Raw genomic sequence first — 23,862 nt, forward strand, 5'->3', positions numbered from 1 at the left:
GGCCACCCCGTGTAGCATAAACTGGGCACTGAGTGGACACCCAGAAGTATCTGTGGAGTGCTTGCAATAATGAATGAATGAATGTATTCAGGTGGGGTTTTGGTATGACAAAATGGGAGAGAAGTTCGGAGTCACACGTGGTTCAGGGCCTGGCTGTGCCCCACCCTTGCTGGGTGACTCTGAGCCAGTCAGTTCATTTCTCTCAGTGTCAGTGTTCTCATCAATAAAATGGGAACGTTTATGGCGGCCTTTTGAATGCCCCATTCCATTCTCCGTGACTATAACCCAGATACTGGCTCAGTCCCAGAGGACCATGGAATAGCAGGGGGACCCAGCAGGTCCCATTCCTTCTCTGGGCCTTCATGTCCTCCTCTGAGAAGTGGGTGTTACGAGCCCCGTCAGCCAGGGTGGCTGGAGGTCTGTGAGCACTGGGAGCAGGGCTGTGTGGGCACACAATAGGTTTGGTTCCCACCCTGTTCATGGGGCACTGAGGTCCCTACCCATCCATGACCCTGAGATTGGGGCAGGGGGAGCCACTAGGGGAGTCTGCACAGGCCATGGTTAAGGGCGAGCCTTGGAGCCAGGCTGCCCCAGTCCTAGCTCCAGGACCTGGGGCAAGGGACTGGCTCTTTCCAAATCTCTTTCCTCGCCTGCAAATGGACTCTCCAGAGGGATTAAGGGAAGTGATGTCTGTAAAGGGTGCAGAACAGTTCCTGGCATGGGGCAGGTGCCACTGAGTGGGTCAGGGTCATGGGCGAACAGGGAGCTTCCAGAGACCTGGTCTTGCTCTGCATCCAGCTGTGGGGCTCCAGGCTGGCCTCTGAGCCTCACTTTCTTCATCTGTAAAATGGGCATCATAATACTTCCCTTGGTGAGGAAACAGGTGGCACTACCAGCATCAGTGCCAAATTTGTGGAAGATCAGCGTTGTGGGATCTCCACCACCTGTGGCAGACCTCTCAGAACCCTCAGGGGCCAGAGTTGAGAGGCCCTCCAGGCCACTGTGCAAGGGCAAAGCCTGAGCTCCATGGAGGGCACCAGGGTGCCGGAGCCCCTCAGCTGGTGTGGTTGTAGGGCCAAGGGGGCATCCGGACTGGACCCCCAGCTGTGACCTGCCCCCCCCCCCCCCACTGCCCCACAGCCCGAGGAGCTGACCAATGTCCTGGAGATCTGCAATGTGGTCTTCACCAGCATGTTTGCCCTGGAGATGATCCTGAAGCTGGCTGCCTTCGGGCTCTTCGACTACCTGCACAACCCCTACAACATTTTTGACAGCATCATCGTCATCATCAGGTACCCTCCTCCTCCTCTCACCTGCTGCTCCTGCCACATGCCCCGCCCAGGGCCCAGAATTAGCAGGGGTGAGCCCTGGCGAGCAGGATTTAATGTGCTGACCCCCCACCTCTCAAGTAGTTAGTCCAGTGGTTCTCTCTTTTTATTATTTTTTAAATTGAGAAATCTTCACACACATTCAGTCCATCCATGGTATACAATCAGTGGCTCACAATATCATCACATAATTGTGTATTTTTAACCATTACCATTTTTAGAGCATTTGCATCACTCCAGAAAAAGAAGAAAACAAATTCATACATCCCATACCTTTATCCCTCCTTGACCACTAGGACTGCAGTCTACCCCAATTTTTACCCTTTATCCCCCCTATTATTTGGTTATTTTTTTTATCCTTATGGTTTTACTCATCTGCCCATACCCTGGATAAGGAGCATCAGACACAAGATTTTCACAATCACACAGTCACATTGTGAAAGCTATATAGTTATACAGTCGTCCTCAAGAATCAAGGCTATTGGAACACAGTTCAACAGTTTCAGGTACTTCCCTCCAGCCACTCCAATACACTATAAACTAAAAAGGGGATATCTATATAATACATAAGAATAACCTCCAGGATAACCTCTGCACTCTGCTTGAAATCTGTCAGCCACTGAAAGTTTTTTCCATGAAGTTGAAAATGCCACCTGTACCATATTACTATTACTATCAGTTTGTTGAATGACTGTGCAATGGTAAACATGGTGCGTTTCTTGAAAAAGCTGGTAATAGAAAAGTTATCAGTATTGGATTTTTTTTTCAGACCTGAGTTTTATTAGGATTTATGAACAGTGAGTCTCTGGTATTTTGGTTTTTTTGGCAGCCATCCAGAAAATGAAATAAGTGTTCCTCAAAGGCAGGATTGCAAGGGGCAGCTTATAAGGGTTTAGGCAAGGATGTTGCATAGGGTATGGGAACAGAGTTTCAGCAGGGTCTCATGATGCAGGGGTCTGGAGATTTGTTATCAACATATATGTCAGAGAGGAGTTTTAATACTTTACAAAACAAGTGGTTTGTGATACCATCTGTACATTCTTTCCTTCCTGAGGAGGTCACTGACTTTTTAAAAACTTTTTTATCATATAATATAACATACAAAGCAAAGAAATAAAAAGCAAAAGTTTTCAAAGTACTCTTGAACAAGTAGTTACAGGACAGGTCCCAGAATTTGTCATGGGCTACCATACGATCCTCTCAGATTTTTCCTTTTAGCTGCTCCAGAATATATGAGGCTAGAAGGCATAAATTTTTTTTTTATCATTGCAATTGACTTTTTTTGTGTGTGTGAAAAATAACATATATACAAAAAAGCAGTAAATTTCAAAGCACAGCACCACAATTAGCTGGAGAACATATTTCAGAGTTTGACATGGGTTACAATTCCACAATTTTAGGTTTTTACTTATAGTTGCTCTATTAAACTTTATTTTACCTCATTTCTCTCTTCCCCCTTTTGGCCAAGAAGCTTTCTCAATCCCATGATGCCTGGTCCCAGCTCATCCCAGGGGTCCTGTCCCACACTGCCAGGGAGTCATGCCTCGTGTAGGGGAAGGGCAGTGAGTTCATCTGCTGAGGTGGCTTAGAGAGAGAGGTCACATCTGAGCAACAAAAGAGATTCTTTGGGGGTGACTCTTAGGCATAATTATAAGTAGGCTTAGCTTCTCCTTTGTAGGAATAAGTTTTGTAGGGGTGAACCCAATATTGAGGGCTTGAATTGGTTGTCCCCACTGCTTGAGAATATCAGGAATTCCCCAGATGGGGATGTTAAATATTTCCTCCTTTCTTCCCAGCCCCCAGGGGACTTTGCAAATACTTTTTTATTCTCTGCCCAAATTGCTATGGGATATATCAGGGCATCACACTAACCTAGACAAACAACAGGATCTTATGTCCTATTCAATATTCCATGTAATTATGGCGTTCAAATAAACTGATCATACAAGTTAAATTAGATAATGCGCTACCCAAAATATAAATTTTGTACCAACTAGACATCCCTTCCTTTGAAGTTTTAAAATAAGGACCATATCGTCCTTTACCCTGTATTCTGATTTATGTTAGTCCTATCCAGATCAGCTTCATTCATATCGCTAATTGAAGTCTGATCACTTTTTCAACTTTTTTTAAACAGTTGCTATATGGAATAATGCTGACTTTCATAGCTTCAAAGCTCTAACTCTGAGTCTCAGGTGTCAAGTTTCAGGGAAGTCTCAGGTGTCAAGGTGTCAAGTTTCAGGTGAAATTTCAGGGAATAACTGACCAGGTTATACTCACATAGCTCAAGATCTCAAAATTTAGAAATAATAGTTATAACTCCTGACTATATGTGCGCTGTAAGAGCTTACAATCTAGGACCTTTTGCAGTAGGCCCCAACCTAATAACCCGTGCTCTAGAGCATGATAATATTTGTTTTGTTGTTTCTGCCATTTCATTCACATACAGTCCTTAAGGTTCATTCACCTAGTTCCATGCCTCACAACTTCATTCCTTCTTGCAGCTGCTCAGTACTCCGTTGTAAATATACACCACAATTTCCCCTTCCATCCCTTTGTTGTACCCTTAGGCCACCTCCTTCCATCGCAAATCCACCATAAACACCAGTGTGCAAATGTCCATTCTTATGCCCACTCTCAGTTCCTTCAGGTATATACCTAGCAACTGGGTTTCAGGATCATATGGCAACCCTGTCCCTAGCCTCCTGTGGAGCCACCGGGCTGCAAGTCCAGTGGTTCTTAACCCTTTCTGTGCCACGGGCCCCTCTGGCAAAACCAAATGAAGTATGTAAGGTTACAGAGGCAACTAATTACATCAAAACAGTTATCAAGGTAGTATAATGTGTGACACAGCCGTTGATGTGCTCCTTGATTAATACATGAAATTGCAAGGTCTAGCCGTGGGTGTGTGACTGCTATCATTCCAAAGAAGGGACGAGCTTGAATAATATTTGGAAATATCTGCAGCAACTGTCATGTGACATGAAAATATTAGTGATTTTGATGGGTGACAGAGTCACAGTAACTGCTAATTCTCTGTGGTTTGCTGCTTACCTTCACCTACATTCACCATCGCAACAAACGCTAAATCTTCAGGAGGTCTGTGGCATTGCTGGACCCCCAGAAACCCAGCGCAGGTTTAGTGCCCCTGACTCACGGGGTGTCACGGAGCGGCCAGAACCTGCCAGACACGCTCGCGGGTGGGAGAAGGCAGGAATGCATGCCTGCAGCGCCGTCTCGCCCTTCCCCTCGTTCCCCTTACCCTGCCCCGCCCGCCCGTGCGCAGCATCTGGGAGATCGTGGGGCAGGCGGACGGCGGGCTGTCGGTGCTGCGGACCTTCCGGCTGCTGCGCGTGCTCAAGCTGGTGCGCTTCCTGCCCGCGCTGCGGCGCCAGCTCGTGGTGCTCGTGAAGACCATGGACAACGTGGCCACCTTCTGCATGCTGCTCATGCTCTTCATCTTCATCTTCAGGTGGGCCGCGGGGCCTGGCGGGACCCCGGGCGGCCCCGGCCCCTCCATGCTCCAGGGCCCTGAGATTCACCGCCGCTTTCCCCGCCCTGGCATCCTGCCCGGTTGTTCTGGGACAGGATGGAGGGGGGATGGGCAGGGAGCTGGGGGTGTGCGAGGCCCCTAAGCCGCCTCCGTCTCTCCCCCAGTATCCTCGGGATGCACATCTTTGGCTGCAAATTCAGCCTCCGCACGGACACGGGGGACACGGTCCCGGACAGGAAGAACTTTGACTCCCTACTGTGGGCCATTGTCACTGTGTTCCAGGTGAGCGGCGGGCACGTGGCCTTGTGTGGCAGGGGCAGGGGCCTTCTCCCAGCCCCACCAGCCTTGGTGCCTCCAGCCTGAGGAGTTGGAACAGCCCGACAGGGGGCCCTGAGACTCTGGCCTCCAGTGCGGGGGTCTTGGGTGCAAGGCCAGGCTGGCATGGCGTTGGCTCTGGGAGCTGGGTGACTGCCTGGGGTCCTGGTCCCCACCTCCCCACCCATGTTCTGAGACTATGGGCACATTCTGGCTCTTCTCTGAGCCCGTCTCACATGCAGCACAGGGATGGGGACGCCATGTGGCTGAAGGAACATGAACCTGTCATGGGCCTGTCACATAGGCCTCTCTCTCGGGGTTCTGGGAGCAGAAGGAGCAAGGGGAGTAGGAAGGGTGGGCTCCCAGCCTTGGGGGCAGGGGCTGGTGCCCAAGGGGGAGACTCAAGCAGGATAGGGTACTAAGAGGATGGCCCTGGGATTGGACACTGAGGAGGAGTTTGTGGGCGCAGCCAAGATTGAGTGGGCACAAGTGTGAGCACATGACTAGTGGGGCATGGTGGCATGCACACGGGTATGTCAGGCGGGCATGTGCCCACCTAAGGAGGCCCCCCCAGTGTTCCCTGAGCATGGGGGTGCTACAGGAGTCCTTGGGGAGTGGCCAGCACATGTGGGTGGATGCCTGGTTCACAGCCCCTCCCTGGAGATAGAGGTTTCCCAGAGGCTGGGCCTGGGCAGGGGGCACCTGTGGGGCTGACCTGTGACCCCTGCCCACAGATCCTCACCCAGGAGGACTGGAACGTCGTCCTCTACAACGGCATGGCCTCCACCTCCCCCTGGGCTTCCCTCTACTTTGTCGCCCTCATGACTTTCGGAAACTATGTGCTCTTCAACTTGCTGGTAGCCATCCTGGTGGAGGGCTTCCAGGCGGAGGTGACCGCAGCCCTGGTGGAGGAGGCACCCCACAGGGCCTTCATGAGGCTGGACCGGGTGGATGGGGGGTGGGGTCTGGAAGTGGGCAGACTGCAATGCAAACTTCTAGCAGGTAACAGATCCCCAGGGAGGGCTGCCAATGAGGTGATGAGCTTCCTATCACAGGAAGCGTAGAAATGGAGGCTGCATCTGGGTCCCTGCCTCACCCCCACAGGTACAGGACTAGGCCCCTCCATGTCTGAGATTCCAAAGCCCGCAGGTTCTGGGATACTGGATCCTCCTTCCTTTGTTCTCTGGGGCTTTGGGTACTTGCAGTCAGGCAGGTATGGGTTTGGGGCCCAGATCCTGGTTAGCTTCTCACTTCCCTTTTCTGAGACTCAGTTTTCTCATCTATAAAATGGGGGTTAAAATACCCATGGAAAAGTCCAGGGGCAGGGAAGGGCTGAGCCAGCCCCTTGTTCCAATGTGAGGGACGGTCTCCCAGGGCGACGCCAATCGCTCCTACTCTGACGAGGACCAGAGCTCATCCAACATGGAGGAGTTTGACAAGCTGCAGGAGGCCCTGGACAGTGCTGGAGGTAAGTGGCCCTCAGCTTGTCAGCTAGGGGACAAGGGCCCTTCCCCAGGGATCCAGGTGGCAAAGGGCACAGCCCCTGGCTTCTCCCTCAAGCTTAGGCTTGAGGCTTGCATCCTTGCACCAGGGGTACCTGCAGCCTACCTTTACTCTACCACGTAGTGTAGCCTGCTGGCAAGAGCCTCGAGGACTCAAGTCGCTTAGATTCTAGTCCCACTGGCAACACCGGGCAGCTCAGGACAAGTGTCCCCCAACCCAAGCCCTGTGTCTTTGTCAGTAACAGAATGGATATCCGTGCCTGCTTTCCACATGCAGGGGGAAGCCTGGGACTGGCCCTAGACACAGAAAGCAAGGGGTCCTCTCTTCCAGCAATATAGCTGAGAGCACTGCAGGCTGGGTGGAGGCGAGGCACATGTGATAGGGTCCAACCGGGAAGACTTCCTGGTGGAGGAGGTCTCCCCAGAAAAGCTCTCCATTTCTGTTACCATCCATGTTTCTGTTGCTCTGTCTCATGGCTTCCTTTGCTCTTGTTTTGTCCTTCTGTTTGTCTGTCTGTCCCTCCCTCTGTCTCCATCTCACCCATCCAGATCCCAAGCTCTGCCCGATCCCCATGACCCCCAATGGGCACCTGGACCCCAGTCTCCCACTGGGTGGTCATCTGGGCCCTGCTGGTTCTGCGGCACCTGCCCCCTGCCTCTCGCTGCAGCCAGACCCCATGCTGGTGGCCCTGGGATCCCGTAAGAGCAGTGTAATGTCACTGGGGAGGATGAGCTATGACCAGCGCTCTCTGGTGAGTCCCTGTGGGGTGCTCCACATGGATGCTCTGCATGGGTGCTCCCTGCTGGGGTGTGTATGTTGGGAGACCTTGGGAAGGTACCCACTGTGTAGCCTCAGCCTCCAAGGCCCAGACTTAGGACACAAGACTGTCAAGTCAAAACTAAGCATGGACCATGTCTATTGCATTTCGGGATGCCCAGTGCCACAGCAGGACCTGGAAATAAGAAATGAATGAATTAGTGATTGAATAGTGTAGGTGCGGTTTGGTGTGAAGACAATTGTTTTTTGTCTGGTGTGTAGGATAAAGAGTGGGGCTTTGGGGTCAGGCAGATCTAAATTTGACTCTGACCTCTGCCACTTTCAATCTGTGTGACCAGTGGCAAGTTAGCACTCTACTCTGAGCCTCAGTTTCCTTACCTGTGAACTAGGAAGAGGGACCTAAGTTGGTGTACCTGCATTAAGGGAAGTGAGGTGGGGACGGAATAAGAGGCGGGCAGGGAGAGGCCCCCACTCAGGCAGCTGGACCTTGTAGGGACTTAGGGAATGGGGCTGGCTGCTTCCAGGCACTGGTGATCCGCATTGGGGGTGTGTGTGGGGCAAGCGCTGAGCAGAGCCCCTGGCCTCCTCCCAGTCCAGCTCCCGGAGCTCCTACTACGGGCCATGGGGCCGCAGCGGGGCCTGGGCCAGCCGCCGCTCCAGCTGGAACAGCCTCAAGCACAAGTCGCCATCTGCCGAGCACGAGTCCCTGCTCTCGGCGGAGCGGGGTACCCGGGCCTGCGAGGGCACCCGGGATGAGGGGCCGCCCCGGGCTGCACCCCTGCACGCCCACCACATGCACCACGGCCCCCACCCGGGTCACCGTCACCGCCATCACCGCCGGACGCTCTCACTCGACACCAGGGACTCGGTGGACCTGGCTGAGCTGGTGCCCGCCGTGGGTGCCCACCCCCGGACGGTCAGGAGGGCGGCGGGCTCGGCCCCCGGGCACGAGGACTGCAATGGCAGGATGCCCAGCTTTGCCAAGGACGTCTTCACCAAGATGGATGACCGCAGGGATTGTGGCGAGGATGAGGAGGAGATTGACTATGTGAGTGGGGGCAGGGCTGTAGGTGAAGGGGGCCCCCAGAAGATTGACTCTGAAAGAAAGGGGCGGGAATGGGCATGGCTTGGGAGTGCCCTGAGGGGGGCGTGGCACAAGGGGCAGGGCTGGAGCGGGGAGGGCTTCAGGTGGGTAAAGCCAGAAGGGTGGAGTCAGCACTGAGCTTACCTGAGCTGGGCTCCCCCCACCCATATCCTGGGAGAGGAGCCCCCTTTGCCTGTCCTAAGTGGGGCAAAGGTTCAGGTAGCCAGCCAGCACCCGCAGTTTGCTGGACGGCCCAGGAGAGGGGGGATGGGGCAGCTCCTGGCAGCGCTGACCCTCCTGCCCCATCCTCCGCTTACCAGACTCTTTGCTTCCGTGTCCGCAAAATGATTGACGTCTACAAGCCTGACTGGTGCGAGGTCCGTGAGGACTGGTCTGTCTACCTCTTCTCCCCCCAGAACAGGTGGGCAGGGCCAGGCATGGGGTGGGGGTTAGGCCAGGAGGTTGATGTGCCTGCGGGAGGGAGAGCCCTAGCCGGGTTGACCCAGGATACAGGCAAGGTCTTTGATGGTGTCTTCCATACTTCAGAGGACCCTTCCGGCCCAGTGATTTTAGGGTCTGCAGAGGAGGGGTAGAGTCCAGGTGTTTGTGCTGGGGTTTCTGGGGCACCTTCTGCCTAGTGTGCGCTGTCCCTGGGCTGAGCTCCAGGTTGGGCTTCCATCTGGAGGAAGCATCAGGAGGCTTCCTGGAGGAGGTGGCCTTTGTGCTGGACTTTGGAGGCACACAGCATTCCAGCATGTAAAGCAGGAGATGTGAAGAGGAGGAGGCTGGTCCAGGTGGAGGGAGCAGCCTGAGGAGGGCAGAGGATGTCAGGACAGTGTGTTGTCCTCATGGCTGGAGGACAAGAGTGGCATTTGGAAGGTCTCAAGTGCCAGGGCAAGGAGGGTGTCCTTTACGTCGCCTGGGTGTGCGATCGGGGGAGGCAGCTCCAGGTGGGCGTCCCGAGCAGATGTAAAGTTGGCACCTGTTGTGGGACCCGAGAAGAAGAGAGGAGTCAGCCTCCCCTAGGCTGTCCTTGATCCTGTGCGGGCCTGGGCCCTGTGCCTTCCTTCTGGCCTGCCCCCGCCTCTGCTGATGCTCACGCAGACCGTGCCCACCCCTGCCCAGGTTCCGGGGGCTGTGTCAGACCATCATCGCCCACAAGCTCTTTGACTATGTCGTCCTGGCTTTTATCTTCCTCAACTGCATCACCATCGCCCTGGAGCGGCCCCAGATAGAGGCGGGCAGCACCGTGAGTGGCTGCGAGCGTCGGGCAGGGTGAGGGGTGAGGCGGGGGGCAGGCTACCAGGGCAGGGACACTTGCCTCTGGAAAGGGGCAAGGCCACTTTGGATTGCGATCCAGCTCCTGGATACCCCTTGGCAACGGCAGAGGCCCACCAGATACCCGGGAGTTCTGGCAGCCCCTGGGGCCACAGTACCTCTCGCTCTCCTAGGAACGCATCTTCCTCACCGTGTCCAACTACATCTTCACCGCCATCTTCGTGGGCGAAATGACACTGAAGGTAGCTCCCTGCTTCACCCTGTTGGGTCCCCAGTTCTGGGCCCCTGGCTACGGCCCCGCCTCTCCCTCTGCTGGTCACCCGCCACCCTCCTGCAGCTCTTCCACATGTGCCCTGGAGACTTGTGCCTCCCCCCACACTCTGGGGGTGCCAGCTCCTGGGCTGGGCTCCGGGCACCCAGATGTTCAGCCACGTCCCTGCTCTCCAGGATCCCACCACCCAGCAGAGTGTAGGGAACGGTTTATAGTGAAATGGGGTGCTGCTGGCAGTGTGGGGCCTGGGGGATTCCAGTCCAGGAAGCTTCCCAGGGCACGTGGCTCTGAGTTGGGTTTGCCAGGGCAGAGAGAGAAGGGCCTTCGGGGCACAGGTGTGAGAGGGTGATTAGTGCCAGGTAGCTCTGCGTATCCTGGAGCGGCTCTGGGGAGGGCGTCGCTGCCCCTCCCTGCCCCCGCCTATCGCCAGCCCTCAGCCTGCCAATCCGGCCTGCCCAGCTCTCTTTCTGTTCTCGCTGCTTCTCCTCGCCCCGCCCACCGCCCCGCCCCGCCCCGCGGTGCCGGCCTGACCCCGCCCCCGCCCCGCCGGCGCAGGTGGTCTCTCTGGGCCTGTACTTCGGCGACCAAGCGTACCTGCGCAGCAGCTGGAACGTGCTGGACGGCTTCCTGGTCTTCGTGTCGCTCATCGACATCGTGGTGTCCCTGGCCTCGGCGGGGGGAGCCAAGATCTTGGGCGTCCTCCGGGTCCTGCGGCTCCTGCGCACATTACGCCCCCTGCGGTGAGGACCCCGGCCTCACTGGTGGGGTGCCTGCACTGTCCCAGGGCCCTCCTTCTTTTCCCAGCCGGTCTGCCCGCTAATCCCGGCTTAGCAGGGTCGGCCGTGGGTTCTGGGGGAGGGGCCCTGGGACACTGTTGAGGAGACTTGGGGGAGGATGCCGGCAGGTGGCCTGCCCCATTGCTGACCCCAACTCTTGTGTCCTGTGTGGCTCGGTGCCTGGGCTTTGGTCTCCAGACCCGGATGTCACTCCCAGGGGTGGCGGTGGCACCCTGCTATGTGTGTGAATCTGGATATCACCAGTTCTGCCACGGTTCATGTGGCGTGGCACTTTCTGTCCTCGTGCCCTGGAGAGCTCAGCCCTGCAGACTTTGGGCCAAGCATGGTATCACAGGGCTCCTCTCGCCCTTAGGGTCATCAGCCGGGCCCCTGGCCTGAAGCTGGTGGTGGAGACTCTTATCTCCTCTCTCAAGCCCATCGGCAACATCGTCCTCATCTGCTGTGCCTTCTTCATCATCTTCGGCATCCTGGGAGTGCAGGTGAGGGGTGCCCGGGCTGGGCCAGGCCAGGGGTGGGCCCTGGTCTTGGGCAGAGGAAGCCAGGCACAGCCAGCCGAGAGGCTCCGCTATCCTACCTGACTGGCCTGGGTTTGTGCCTGCTGGCCAACCTGCCAGTGGCAATTTAGGACAGACCAGGGTGCCAATGACTCTGCCACTTCAGAAACCTCAAGTGACTTTGGGAAAATTACCTAATGCCTTCGGGCCTCGTTTGCTCATCTGTGAGGTGGGATGAGAGTAGCCCCACCTGCATGTTGTGGGGACGTGGTGCAAGGATGCAACTGGCCGCGCATTGAGGAGGTGCCCTGAAGGGCGGGTCCCTCCTCTCATTCGTGCCCCCCGCCCTGAGCATTGGCAGATCACTCACCCTGACCCCCTAACGCCAGCTCTTCAAGGGCAAGTTCTACCACTGCCTGGGTGTGGACACACGCAACATCACCAACCGCTCTGACTGCGTGGCTGCCAACTACCGCTGGGTCCATCACAAATACAACTTCGACAACCTGGGCCAGGTAAGTGCTGCCCACCCCTCTGATCTGACCCACCCACCATGCCGTCCTGCCCTGTTGCAGTGGATGGGGGTGACAGCTCTCAGGTGCCAGTGACCCTGGGATCCCATTCCTATGCTGCCAGGCGTGGCTGTGCAACTTCTCCAAGCTCAGCGTTCTCATCTGCAAAATGGGAAGGGGTAGCACTCAGCTCATAGGAGGCGAGAGCTCAGCCTTCCTGTGTGTGGAGAGCCTAGCAAGCACCTGGCACTTAGTAGGTGCTTTAGTGAATATCGGCTCCTGGTTTCCACCCCCACCCCAGGGGACCCTGATAGGTGTTTTGCAGTCTGCCAGACATGGTATGAATCCAGCTCTGCCATTTCCTATCAATGAGACTTCTTTAAGCCTCAGTTTCCTCATCTGTAAGAGGGTGAAGATTGAAGTGTATCGAGCCCTGTTCTAGGATGATCTCCTCCCCTCCCCCATCCTCTCTGGCTTTACTCGGAGTCAGCAGGCAGGACCCAACCCAGTTCCTTCCTCACCCTTGGTGTCCTCTCCTTGGGGCTTGTCAGGCTGAACCTATCTAGCCAAGGCCCCAGGAGAAAACCCCTATTGCCAGCTAACTGTTTCCAAAGAGCCTCTTCTCTGCTCTTGAAAGGCTTCCTATTTCTTGAGGTATTGCTCAGGTGGCTAGGTATGACCAGATACTGCCTTGCCCCAGGCCACCCAGGGAGGGAATGACAAACCTGGGAACAGGGTCCAGGTCTGGCTGGCCCAGGGCCCGTGCCCCACCCCTCTGCTAGCCAGCCTATAGCTGGATCCCACTGAGGCTCTCATCCTGCGTGACCAGGGAATCCCAGCTGGGGGGTGAACCATGGGGGGTGGAAGGGCAGCGAGTGGCCAGAGGAGGTGTGTCAGGAACTGGGATGGGTGTTCTCCCCATCCCCCACATTCTCCAGGAGCAGGCCTTTTCAAGTTTTTATCAACTCGTGGTTGGTGATAAGGTGGAGAGAAGATTTTAGTGGAATTTGGGAGGAGAAAATTGACTTAAATGGGGCGCCTTTTAGGGGTTTGCTTCTGACAGGCCCCACCTCATGGGCACATCCACAGCCCTTTCCGGTTCTGGGTATATTTGATGCCCATAGCTCACCTGGAATCATGAGTGTGGGTAGGGTGTTCTCAGCGTGGTAGGGCCACACGGGGGCTTACGGCATGCCTGGAGCCTGGGTTTGATTCTGCACTGGCCGCTTACCAGCTGAGGCCCTCAGGCAAGTTCTGAAACTCTTTGTGCATTGGCATCCTCATCTGTAAATGGGGATAATGGTAGCAGGTCTGTCTGATTCCCAGTCCCAGGCTCTTTTCACTTCCAGCCTCTGTTATCCTAGGACTATTGGGGAGTCATTTGCTGCTTGTCAGGTGAGGGCCTCCCCTCCCTGCATCCTGCAGGTCCCCCACCCTGAGTCCCCTTGAGTCCGTGCCCCAGACCCTTTTGGACCAGCACTCAGCACTATCTGTACCTGGAAGGGAAAGAAGAAGGGGGCCTATGCCATGGGTGGGTGGAAGGAGAGGCCAGAGGCTGTGAGCACAGAGGAGGGTATGACCTCTCTGTCTGGGGAGGGGACTTGCCAGAGGAGGGTATGCGGCCTCCAGGGACTTTCTGGTGGCAGGGGACCCACTAACTCTACCTGAACCCTCGGATCCAGTGTATGGCCCAGGAGATTGCATACAAGTCCAGATACTCTTGGGTTGTGAGTCACCCAAGCTCAGTTCAGTTCAGAAATCCGTTATGGGGTCCCTGCCTTGTGCAAGGCCCTGGGACGGGTTTCCAGGACCAGCCCATGACCCCCACTGGAACATGAGGCCCCTTTGATGCTTTTGTCTGCGTAGGAGCCCTGGCTGTCTGCCCTCTGGAGAATTATTCTCTTTTTCAACTCTCACAGCGAGTAAGGGTGATTGTTGCCATTTTACTGATCAGAAAAATGGGGCCCAGAAATATTGAGGAATTTGCCCCAGATCATCCAGCCAGTGAGTGGCAGAGCCGGGGCTGACCCAGGGCTCCTGACTTCTCCCTACGCAACTTTGTGAGCTCCCATTTTGGGGGCTGGGGCAAGTTTGCCTTTACCGCGAGGAATGGTGCAGGGCTGCTCATGTTTGTCGTGAACCTTCTAGTTTAAAATCTCAGCTGACCTCTGAGCCACCTTGGCAGTCATTTATTTTGTGAGCAAGGAGACAGGAGCTCATGAACTTTCTTGCCCAAGATCACTCAGTTGGTTAATTTCAGAGATGAGATTGGAACCCAGGGCTCCCTGTCCAGTACTCTTTTTCTTGCTACAGCATTTAGCAGGACATGTGGTAGGGACAGAGCACGGCCTTGGAAAAGGTTTGTCACTTGATGGCACAGCTCTGCCACACAGTGAAGGCCTCTTTGTCCCTCTGCCTCTCAGAGGCAGAAAAGTGGAGTGTTGAGGAGAGGCAGGTGTGTTCTGAGTCCCCTACAGCCCCTCACCCCTTACCCCTGCCTGTGTCTCCCAGGCCCTGATGTCCCTCTTTGTCCTGGCCTCCAAGGACGGCTGGGTGAACATCATGTACAACGGACTGGACGCCGTGGCTGTGGATCAGCAGGTGTGTGGGGCTGGGACGGGAACCAGGGCTGCCAGGCCCGGCCGGGGGTGAGGGTTACAGGAGTTTATGGAGCCCATTGGGCTGAAACTGGTGCCAACTCTCCCACCTCCTCACCGTCCTGGCCTACCTCTTCCACTATCAGAGCCTCCCGTTTGGATTGTATTAGTCATTGCTCCATTTGCTTCAGCGAATACCTGCAGGAGAGGAGTCTGAGCTGGCTCCAGTGCAGAGGGACACAGAGCTTTGTGGGTGGAGAACCAAGACTCAGAGGAGGGGAGAGCCTGTGTTAGTCGGCAGAGGGGAGGCAGGTGCAGGCCTAGGGTGATAGAGTGCTGTCTTCAGGAAGTCGTGAGTCGAGGGCCTGCAGTGGAAAGTGAGAGTTCAGTGGCAGGCGGTGGGCGGAAAAGCCAAGCAGGGCTAGATCTTCTGCAATGTTCCGTGTGTGCCAGGATGAAGGGGCTGCAGTTTATTCTGAGGGCAGTGGGGAGTCAGCAAGAGGGTTATTGCCAGGCAGGACGGACACCTCCTGTGGGCTGCTGAGCAAGGATGGATTTGGGGAGTGGGCCTGGATGGAGGGGTTGGAGTAGAGGCTGGGCCTGAGAGGAGGCCTGAGCCCTTGCTACCAAGACCCCTTTGGGAGCAGTGGTGCCTTCTGGGACTAAGCATGGGTCTTAAGAGAAGATGCGGGGGGAATCTCTAGGTCCAAAGGAGGCCCGCTCAGTGGAGGGATCGGGGCTGGGGTATCACTGTGAGTGACCTCTGTTTCTTGGTCTCTGCTAACATGAGCCAAGCCTCCTGGGATGCACCCTGTAAGGAGGTGGAGGTATGGAATAGGGGTCAGGATGGAAGAACGCTCCTTCTCACCTCCTTCTCACCTCCTTCTCTGTTCACCCCTCCTGCCCCTGCGGACCCCTGCCTGGCTGTGGCCCTACCACCTCCCTGCTGGCCCCTGGCTGAGAGCCCCTTGGTGCCCCCCACTGGGACTTAGAACAGAGCAGTAACCAGAGAGTGTCCCTTTGCCCCCTTCTCTCTCTGGATGTCAGCTTCAAATGCTTCTGCTCCCTGTTCACTCATTTGCAGCCTTGTGAGCCAAGGTCTACACTATCTGCTCCATCTGCATGGGCATCACAGCCCTTCCAGATGGCGCGACTACTCCCCTTTTTCCAGGTGAAGAAATACAGCCCAGGGGGTCCCTCACTGTGCCCAAGGTCCCATAGGCAGTGGTGGGAAGGGAGCTGGGATTGAACCCCTGTCTTCCAGAAAGCTCCAGGAGCATCACCAGAGGAGCAGATGTTGTCCCTGGGTACTTGGGGGTTGTGGCCAAGTTGGGAAATAAGCCACAAGTGTGGGAAATTATGGGGGAGAGCAGAAGACAAAATGGGCTCATGGGGGTGGTGTACTGGTTGGGGGAAAGATTCTCTAGGTTTGGAGATCAGAGGCTGTGGCTGGGGTGGTCAGAGCAGCCCTCCTGGAGGAGGGGTTGTGGACAGCAGGGAGTTGAGTGGACAGAGAGAAAAGGGTAGTAAATTCAGACAGAGAAATAAGCAGCTTGTTGATTGGATGGATGGATGGAGGAGAAGGATGAGAGCATGGATGGATGGGCAGATGGACTAGTGGAGAAATGAAGGTGGATGGATGGATGGACGGGTGGACGGGTGGACGTGAGGAAGCAGATGGGTGGGTGTGTGGGCCCAGGAAGCGCCACCTGGGGCAGGGAAGGGGGCTGTCTGCGGAGCACCTTCCTTATGCCGGGCTGAGGGTGGGGCACCTTCTCCCTGCACCTCACCTAAATCTCACAGCCGTCCTCGGAGAGCATTAGAGTGCCCCTCCACTGACAAGGCGCCGGGGAGCCAGCTGCCTGCCCGCGTTCCCAGGGTACCCGCCTGCCGCCTCAGCCCTGTCTTGCTCCCCCGCAGCCCGTGATCAATCACAACCCCTGGATGCTGCTGTACTTCATCTCCTTCCTGCTCATCGTCAGCTTCTTCGTGCTTAACATGTTCGTGGGTGTCGTCGTGGAGAACTTCCACAAGTGCCGGCAGCACCAGGAGGCTGAGGAGGCGCGGCGGCGCGAGGAGAAGCGGCTTCGGCGCCTAGAAAAGAAGCGCCGGAGTGAGTGGGCGATGGCAGAGGGCATTGGCCCCCCCATCCCAGGGGCCCCTCTGTCCGTGGTTGATGGTTTTCTGGAGTGTCACAGGGGCCCGGGCCGGAGCCCAGCCTCTTGGGCTTTTGGAGCCGGAAGGGAACCAGTGATATGGGCCCCTGTGCCCCTGGCTGCACCCTTCCCCAAGTGGCTGCCTGTCCAGGTGGCGTGAGCCTGGGGTCAGATGGGTGATACCATGGCCAGCCTGAATATGGCCCCAGTGGTTCAGGCGGGGCAGAGGGCTGGGCCCTGAGGCAGACCCTGACCCCATTTTGGAGCCATGGGACTGTAGTGCTCCTCCCAGCAGCAGCCCCTGCCGTGAGCTGCCCCTCCTTTCCCTCCTGTGTACTTTGTTCCTCTCCCCTTGGCACCAACCCTCTATCTCCCACTCTCCCCCCGGCCCCTACAGAGGCGCAGAGGTTGCCCTACTATGCCACCTACTGCCCCACCCGGTTGTTCATCCACTCCATGTGCACCAGCCACTACCTGGACATCTTCATCACCTTCATCATCTGCCTGAACGTGGTCACCATGTCCCTGGAACACTACAACCAGCCCACCGTGAGCTTTGGCCCCCACCTCCCCCAGGCCCAAGGGTGCTCGGCGACGTGGGGCCTCAGCAGGACCCTTTCCCGAGAGTAGGGTAGAGCAGTGGGCATAACTGATGCCAGGCTCTGCTCTCAGCAGACTCATGGCCTGGTAGTAAAGACCATGAAAGGGAAATGTCATTCCCTTCTGGTGGGAGAGGGAGGTGATGTTTGGACCCTGCCTTGGGGGATGGCTAACAATGGCTATTGTGTGTTAGACATCTTTGCAAGGCATATTATGTATATAACTCTTCTAATTCTCACAGCAGCCCTAGTGGGGTGGGGGCAGGGAGGGCTTAGTACACATTTTACAGATGAAGAAACTGAGGCTGAGTGGTTAAGTATCCTGTCCAAATTACTCAGCTTAGTAGGTATAGAACCAGGACTTGAACTTAGATTTGAGTTAAAAGCCTGCCACATGGTCTCTGCTACCACCTGGGTACATGGAGACCGGGGGATGGACATTCTAGGTAGCAGGACTAGTGTGAAAAAACACCAAGGTAGGAAAGCGTGGGAGGGCAACCAGTTCCCAGCTAGTTGTAGAGCTGTATACATGAGGGGCATGTGAAATCTAAAAGCCTCACCTTAATAGAGTAAGGGGGAAAGAAGAGAGAAGCAGAGCCTATAGGCAAGGAAATTAGTGTCTTATTTCAAATAGGAGAGAAATATTATAAATGCAGGGAAAGGGAAGGTAACCATTGACAGAGTGGAACAGTGATGATAGAGCTTCTAAAATTAACATAGAGAAATGGAATAATTGTAGTTCACATGTACCAAGTATTTTTTCTGTGCCCAGCTCATTTAATTTTCACAGCAACTTTCCTGGATAGATGCTATAATTATCCCTCATTTACAAATTGGGAAATTAAGTCCCAGAGGGGTCAAGTGACTTGTTCAAGGTCACACAGTGAGTAGGAATAACTGGTAAGCCAGAATTCAAATCTAGGCAGTGTGGCTCAGGAGTTCTTAACCACTACCCCATACTGCCTCAAGGAGGCCCAGTTAGCCAAACCAGTAGAAACAAGGAAAAGGAAAAAGAAGGAACAGTGAAATAAAACAATGAACAGTATATAAGATAGAAGGAATTAAACCAGATATATAAATCATTGTGCTAAATGTAAATGTACTAAATTCTTCCTTTAAAAGGCAGAGACTTTCTGACTGAAAGAAACTGGGGAGCCAGGTCATAGGGCCTGGGTTGAAGCCTGGGGTACCAACCTAGGAGGGCCCTTTTCTCAGTGGGAAGAGAGGCCTTGACCTTCCCTAATTGAGTATGACCCAGTGGTGACCAAGTCCCCTTCCAACCCTGTGCACACCCATGTCTTCTCATTATCCCCCACAGTCCCTGGAGACAGCTCTAAAGTACTGCAACTATATGTTTACCACTGTATTTGTGCTGGAGGCTGTGCTGAAGCTGGTGGCATTTGGCCTAAGGCGCTTCTTCAAGGACCGGTGAGTGGCTGGGCCAGGGTAGGTCAGCATGGGGTAGACTGCAGGGTGGGGAAGCAGCCCTGAACCCTGGGGAAGCCTTGAGCAGCTGGAGGGAAGGAAACCCCAGGTACTGCCTATAGCCTTGAACAGAAAGTGGTTATGGTCCCACCCAGTGATTGCAGAGTTTTCTACCAAGCCCTTCTCAGCTCATCTCCATAGATCCTCTGTACTCCATGGGTAGGGCAGGGTATTCCTGATGCTAATCCTGCTTTTCAGAGGGAGCAAGTGAGGCTTGGAGAGGTTGAGGAGCTAGCTCAAGGCCACCCAGAGGTCAGAGCCCATGCCTGTTCCCTTGCAAGAAGTTAGAGATGTTTATTTAACATCATCACATCCTTGCCTAAGGGAGCCAAGGCTGTGAAAGGTAGTGAGAGGGCCAGGCCTCCAGGCACTAGGGGAGCTGGTAGGAAGGGCAGAGAACAGTCTGGCAGGCCAAGAGGAGGATGGAGTACTGGGAGGCTTCCCACTCCCAAAGCAGTATCTGAGCCCGAGTACCCATCACTCTTCTCCCCCCTACCCCCACCCCCACCCCCACCCCCACCCCTGCTCCGCCGAACAGGTGGAACCAGCTGGACCTGGCCATTGTGCTGCTGTCGGTGATGGGCATCACGTTGGAGGAGATCGAGATCAACGCGGCCCTGCCCATCAACCCCACCATCATCCGCATCATGCGGGTTCTGCGCATCGCCCGGGGTGAGGGTTGGGGATGGGGGAAAGGGATGGGACAGGCGGGGGGGGTGGGGTGGTCCATGGGCATGTAGGCTCCCTCCTGAACAGGGGAGATCTGGGAGCTGGGAGGAGCATACACGGCACATATGCACATTTGCCGCCTCCCCCCCATCTGCACAGCCCCACACGCTTGTGTGTATATGCAGCATCCTCACCTCTCGCTCACATGCACTCATCCTCAGACAGCTTGTACACACACTCCTCCTTCCCCATAACTCCCCGAGGCGCAGTAGTGCCAGCCCAGGTGCCTCTTGTTCTTCTGCCTGCCTCCTGCCTGCGGCGCCCAGGTGCAAGGTGTGAAGGAGGGGGAGCCCCCCTGTGGACAGCAGCCAAGTCCTCTTTAGCTTGAGGGGAGGGGACAAGGTATGCATGTCTGTTTTTTTTTTTAAACAGAACGACAAAAACGAACATTCTTTTTATGTATATATATGAACAGGCTTTATTAGGAAAGTAATTAAAGAAAATAGTTAAATTAAAAATGAAGTATAGTTATATCACCAGATAAAATGGCACCAACACCTGAAGAGAAGTGTTGGGGAGTTTCAGAAGCATTTTAAGTTTCATTAGTAAAAATCCACAGCAATTTTGGAGACAGCATTTAGAGTTTCCTTAGTTAAAATTTGTAAGATTCTGATGAGATGCTCTTCCTTTCTCATAAGATTCCTCTCAAAATTCTTTAGTTTTCTCCTCTCTCTCTCTAACTGGTTGCATGCGGTTTTTATGATATCTTCACGCAGTAGTGGCCACATTCCAATTAACTTGCACGACCGGGCCCAGTTTGGTCCTCTGGGAACTGGCTAGGGACAGAGAAGAGCTTCCTGGGACCTAGAGATCCTTATGACACTACAGCTCCTTCCGGGAGGACAGCCAGTCTTCCCAGCTAGAGAAATACGAACATCTCTTACCATATGATCATTCCATTCTTGGTATATAATCAGTAATTCATGATATCTTCACATAGTTGTGTATTCTTCACCATGATCATTTCTTAGAACATTTGCATCAATTCAGAAAAAGAAATAAAAAGAAAAAAGAAAAAACTCATACATACTGTATCCCTTGCCCCCACCTCATTGACTGCTCAGTATATTTTAGCCTTTGTTTCCCCTATTTATTTCTATACCCCTTATCACTCCCTTTCGTTGATCCCCAGCCTTTCAATCTACTAAATTTATTTTAACATTTGTTCCCCCTATTATTTCTTTATTTTTAATCCATGTGTTTTACTCATCTGTCCATGCTGTAGATAAAAGGAACATTGGACACAAGGCTTTCACAGTCACACTGTCACACTGCAAAAGCTGTATCATTATACAGTCATCTTCAAGAAACATGGCTACTGGAACATAGCTCAACATTTTCAGGCACTTCCCTCCAGCCTCTCCAATATACCCTAAATAAAAAGGTGATATCTATATAATGTGTAAAAATAACGTCCAGGATTACCTCTTGACTCTGAAATCTCTCATTCATTGACACTTTCTTTTGTTTCATTTCTCTCTTCCCCCTTTTGGTTGAAAAGTTTTCTCAATCCCTTAATGCTGAGTCTCAGCTCATTCTAGGATTTCTGTCGCACATTGCCAGGAAGGTCCACACCCCTGGGAGTCATGTCCCACGTCGACAGGGGGAGGGTGGTGAGTCTGCTTGTTGTCTTGGCTGGAGAGAGAGGCCACATCTGAGCAACAAAAGAGGTTCTCTTGGGGGTGACTCTTTAGCCTAATTTTAAGTAGGCTTGACCTTTCCTTTGCAGGGAAAAGTTTCATATGAACAGACTCCAAGACTGAGGGTTGAGCCTATTGCTTTGATTGTTCCCACTGCTTGTGAGAATATCAGGAATATCAACCACATGAGAAAGTTGAATTTTCCCCCCTTCTTGTCATTCTCCTAAGGGGACTTTGCAAATACTTTTTAATTCACTGTTCAAATCACTCTGGGATTTATCGGGGCATCACTCTGGACAAACCTGCAAAATCTCATGCCCTACTCAGGGTTCCATGTACTTACGCCCACCCACATCATGATCATGCTTGCCTCATCCCAGTTAGCTGGGTGTTCAGGGACGTGTATCCTGTCCCTCTCTCTCCGTGGTGCGTGTCCTGCACAGGTATTTTGCCGCGCTGCTGGCATCCACATCCCCATGTCTGTGTTCTTTCTTTTTTTTTTTTTTTTTTTTTGCATGGGCAGACACTGGGAATCAAACCCAGGTCTCTGGCATGGCAGGTGAGAACTCTGCCTGCTGCCACCGTGACCTGCCCATGACCGTGTTCTTGTGCACGGCCGCCCTCACCCTCTTGGGGTGGCATCCCAGAGCAGTCACCCTTGGCTTACTTGCTCCACCATCTTGCTCTCCCTCTGCATGTCCCCATGTGTGTCCCCCTGGCTTGGGCATCACCCACAGTACTGAAGCTATTGAAGATGGCCACGGGGATGCGGGCGCTGCTGGACACAGTGGTGCAAGCCTTGCCTCAGGTAAGAGCTGCCCCTCCCTGCCTCCCTGCTAGCCGTGCAGGCCCTGACCTCCCTTCTCCCCAAACCTGCCAAGAGCCAGTGCAACAGCCCCAATGCTAGGGAAGCATTTGGGACCTGGCAGTAAGGGGTAGCCAGGGCCCCTCCCTGCCCCTGTGTTCCTGACTCCTCCCAGTGGTCGCTGCCGCCTGCTCCGTACCCATCCCCGTGCTCAGCACCCCCGGGCTGTGCCGGGGAGCCCCAGGTTCGTGGGGGTGGAAGGAGACCTTGTGGCAGTGGGAGGAGGGACCTGTCATGCCTCTGGGAGAGAGGAGGCAGCCCTGATACCCCTGGGGAAATCACCCACGAAGGGCGGCTTGGCAGAAAGAGATGGCAGTGCGAAAGGAGTGGTTCAGATACGGCATTCCAGGAGGAGCCGACCCGGGGCCCTGACCTGGTAGGATTGCGGAGAAATCAGGGCAGTCCCTCTCCCCTCACGCCCTGCTCGTCATTGGAAGGAGGGATAGGGTCAGGGCAATAGGGATGGGTCTTTCATCCTCCCAGGAACTCTGCAGTCCCACCCCATTCTCCTCACTGTCCTGCCTGCTTGAGGTTCCTGTTCTCTGTTCCTCGGGTGGCCTCTGCTCTGAGGGGAGCCTCATGCACACTCCCTTATTCATAATGACTCATCTCATCTTAAAGAACTTGGGGCATCTCAAAATGAAAGGAACAGGTACAGCGCTAAAAATGAGGATGAGAGACTGAGAGCCCAAGGATGGTGGAGGCAGAGGAAGTTCTCCTGGATACCTGGGCTGAGGACAGTGGTGACTTGTGTTTTCAAGTGGGTGTGAGCTTCCCAGCAGCCAGGTCGGGGTGGGAGGGGGCACAGCGACTACATCCCCTAGAAGTTTGTTACCTAGGAGAGGGACTGCAGGCAACATGGAAGTCTGTGTCTGTATCTTAGCAGTTTTGCGGAAGGGTAATGTTTCCGTGCAGGCCATGTGAATTTTCGTGGGGCCTAACCTGACACCTGGCAGGGCCAGGAGTGCCCTGAGACACTAATGAGCCTCACGTCCCTTGGGTGGGGCCTTCCATACACCCTCTTTCTGGGCCCAGCTGGGTGAAGGTCAGGGGAGCAGGTACCAGGTGTTGCTTGAGAGAAAGTTCCAGCGAAGGCCCGCTGGAGGTTGCCTAATGATAGGGGAAGCGCTGGGCCCGGCGTGGGGCAGGAGAGGGGGAGGAGCCCTGCCTGGGATCAAAGCCTGGTCCCCTGTGAGACCCTGCACACGTGACGCAACTTCTGTGTGCCTCAGTTTCCTTGTCTCTGAAGTGGGGAAAGAATAGTGCTTATCTCAAAGGGTCATCTTGAAGTTTAGAACAGTTAAAGCTTGTAAAACTCTTAATGGAAGAATGCCATGTGAGAGCCTGCAGAGGACGGGGACCGGGTGTGATGGGGTGGTGGTGGCAGATGCGCCTGGGAGGGAAGGCAGGTTCAGTCTCCCTGCCTCCCCCCCCCCCCCACTCTGTGACCCCTGAGCATCTGCCCATGGCTCCTTGGGTCACCTTGAGCTGGCCTGGGGTGCAAAGAGGAGATGCTCGGAAAGTCCCAGCCTCAGGTGGGGGACAGACACGGCAGGGCTTGCTATCACATCAGGGTGTCGGACAGGTGTGTGCTGAGCACCATGCAGTGGGTGGGGGTGGAAGGGGCCCCTCACCCTGGAAATCTGTTACCCGACCCCTGTGCCATTTCCTAAGTTCTGTGCAAAGTGCTATGAAAACAAAACTTCATCCCCTTCCTGAAGCTCTGCCCCACAAGGGGGCTCACGGCAGGCCTTGTGTGCCCGGACAGCGAACCTGGGCTGGCTTCTGCAGGTGGGGGTGGGGGTGCCATGGAAGGCCCTGACCGAGCCAGGACTCACCAGAGCTGCCCTTTCAAAGGGTGTGGGGGACCGGTGGGGAAGTCGATAGGCGCTCAGGCCTGGCTCTGGCAAAGAAGCTGTGGAAAGCTTCCCGGCAGGCT

General features: G+C 54.8%; 1 protein-coding gene across 1 annotated transcript in view; it reads left to right on the forward strand.

Annotated features, from left to right (window-relative positions):
* The window catches only part of CACNA1I (calcium voltage-gated channel subunit alpha1 I), a 105,760-nt gene that overhangs the window by 68,513 nt on the left and 13,385 nt on the right, over positions 1–23,862 (forward strand). The window contains exons 10-28 of the mRNA XM_077168888.1: positions 1,141–1,292; positions 4,615–4,800; positions 4,986–5,103; positions 5,871–6,026; positions 6,511–6,604; positions 7,188–7,390; positions 8,009–8,464; positions 8,821–8,921; positions 9,626–9,749; positions 9,952–10,020; positions 10,605–10,789; positions 11,199–11,325; positions 11,730–11,855; positions 14,364–14,453; positions 16,370–16,562; positions 17,003–17,154; positions 18,523–18,632; positions 19,228–19,361; positions 21,796–21,866. Of these exons, the coding sequence (XP_077025003.1) occupies positions 1,141–1,292; positions 4,615–4,800; positions 4,986–5,103; positions 5,871–6,026; positions 6,511–6,604; positions 7,188–7,390; positions 8,009–8,464; positions 8,821–8,921; positions 9,626–9,749; positions 9,952–10,020; positions 10,605–10,789; positions 11,199–11,325; positions 11,730–11,855; positions 14,364–14,453; positions 16,370–16,562; positions 17,003–17,154; positions 18,523–18,632; positions 19,228–19,361; positions 21,796–21,866 (2,847 nt within the window). The remainder of the gene's footprint in view (positions 1–1,140; positions 1,293–4,614; positions 4,801–4,985; positions 5,104–5,870; positions 6,027–6,510; positions 6,605–7,187; positions 7,391–8,008; positions 8,465–8,820; positions 8,922–9,625; positions 9,750–9,951; positions 10,021–10,604; positions 10,790–11,198; positions 11,326–11,729; positions 11,856–14,363; positions 14,454–16,369; positions 16,563–17,002; positions 17,155–18,522; positions 18,633–19,227; positions 19,362–21,795; positions 21,867–23,862) is intronic.

This window comes from Tamandua tetradactyla, chromosome 7, assembly GCF_023851605.1.
Source record: "Tamandua tetradactyla isolate mTamTet1 chromosome 7, mTamTet1.pri, whole genome shotgun sequence".
In the NCBI taxonomy this organism is placed as follows: domain Eukaryota; kingdom Metazoa; phylum Chordata; class Mammalia; order Pilosa; family Myrmecophagidae; genus Tamandua; species Tamandua tetradactyla.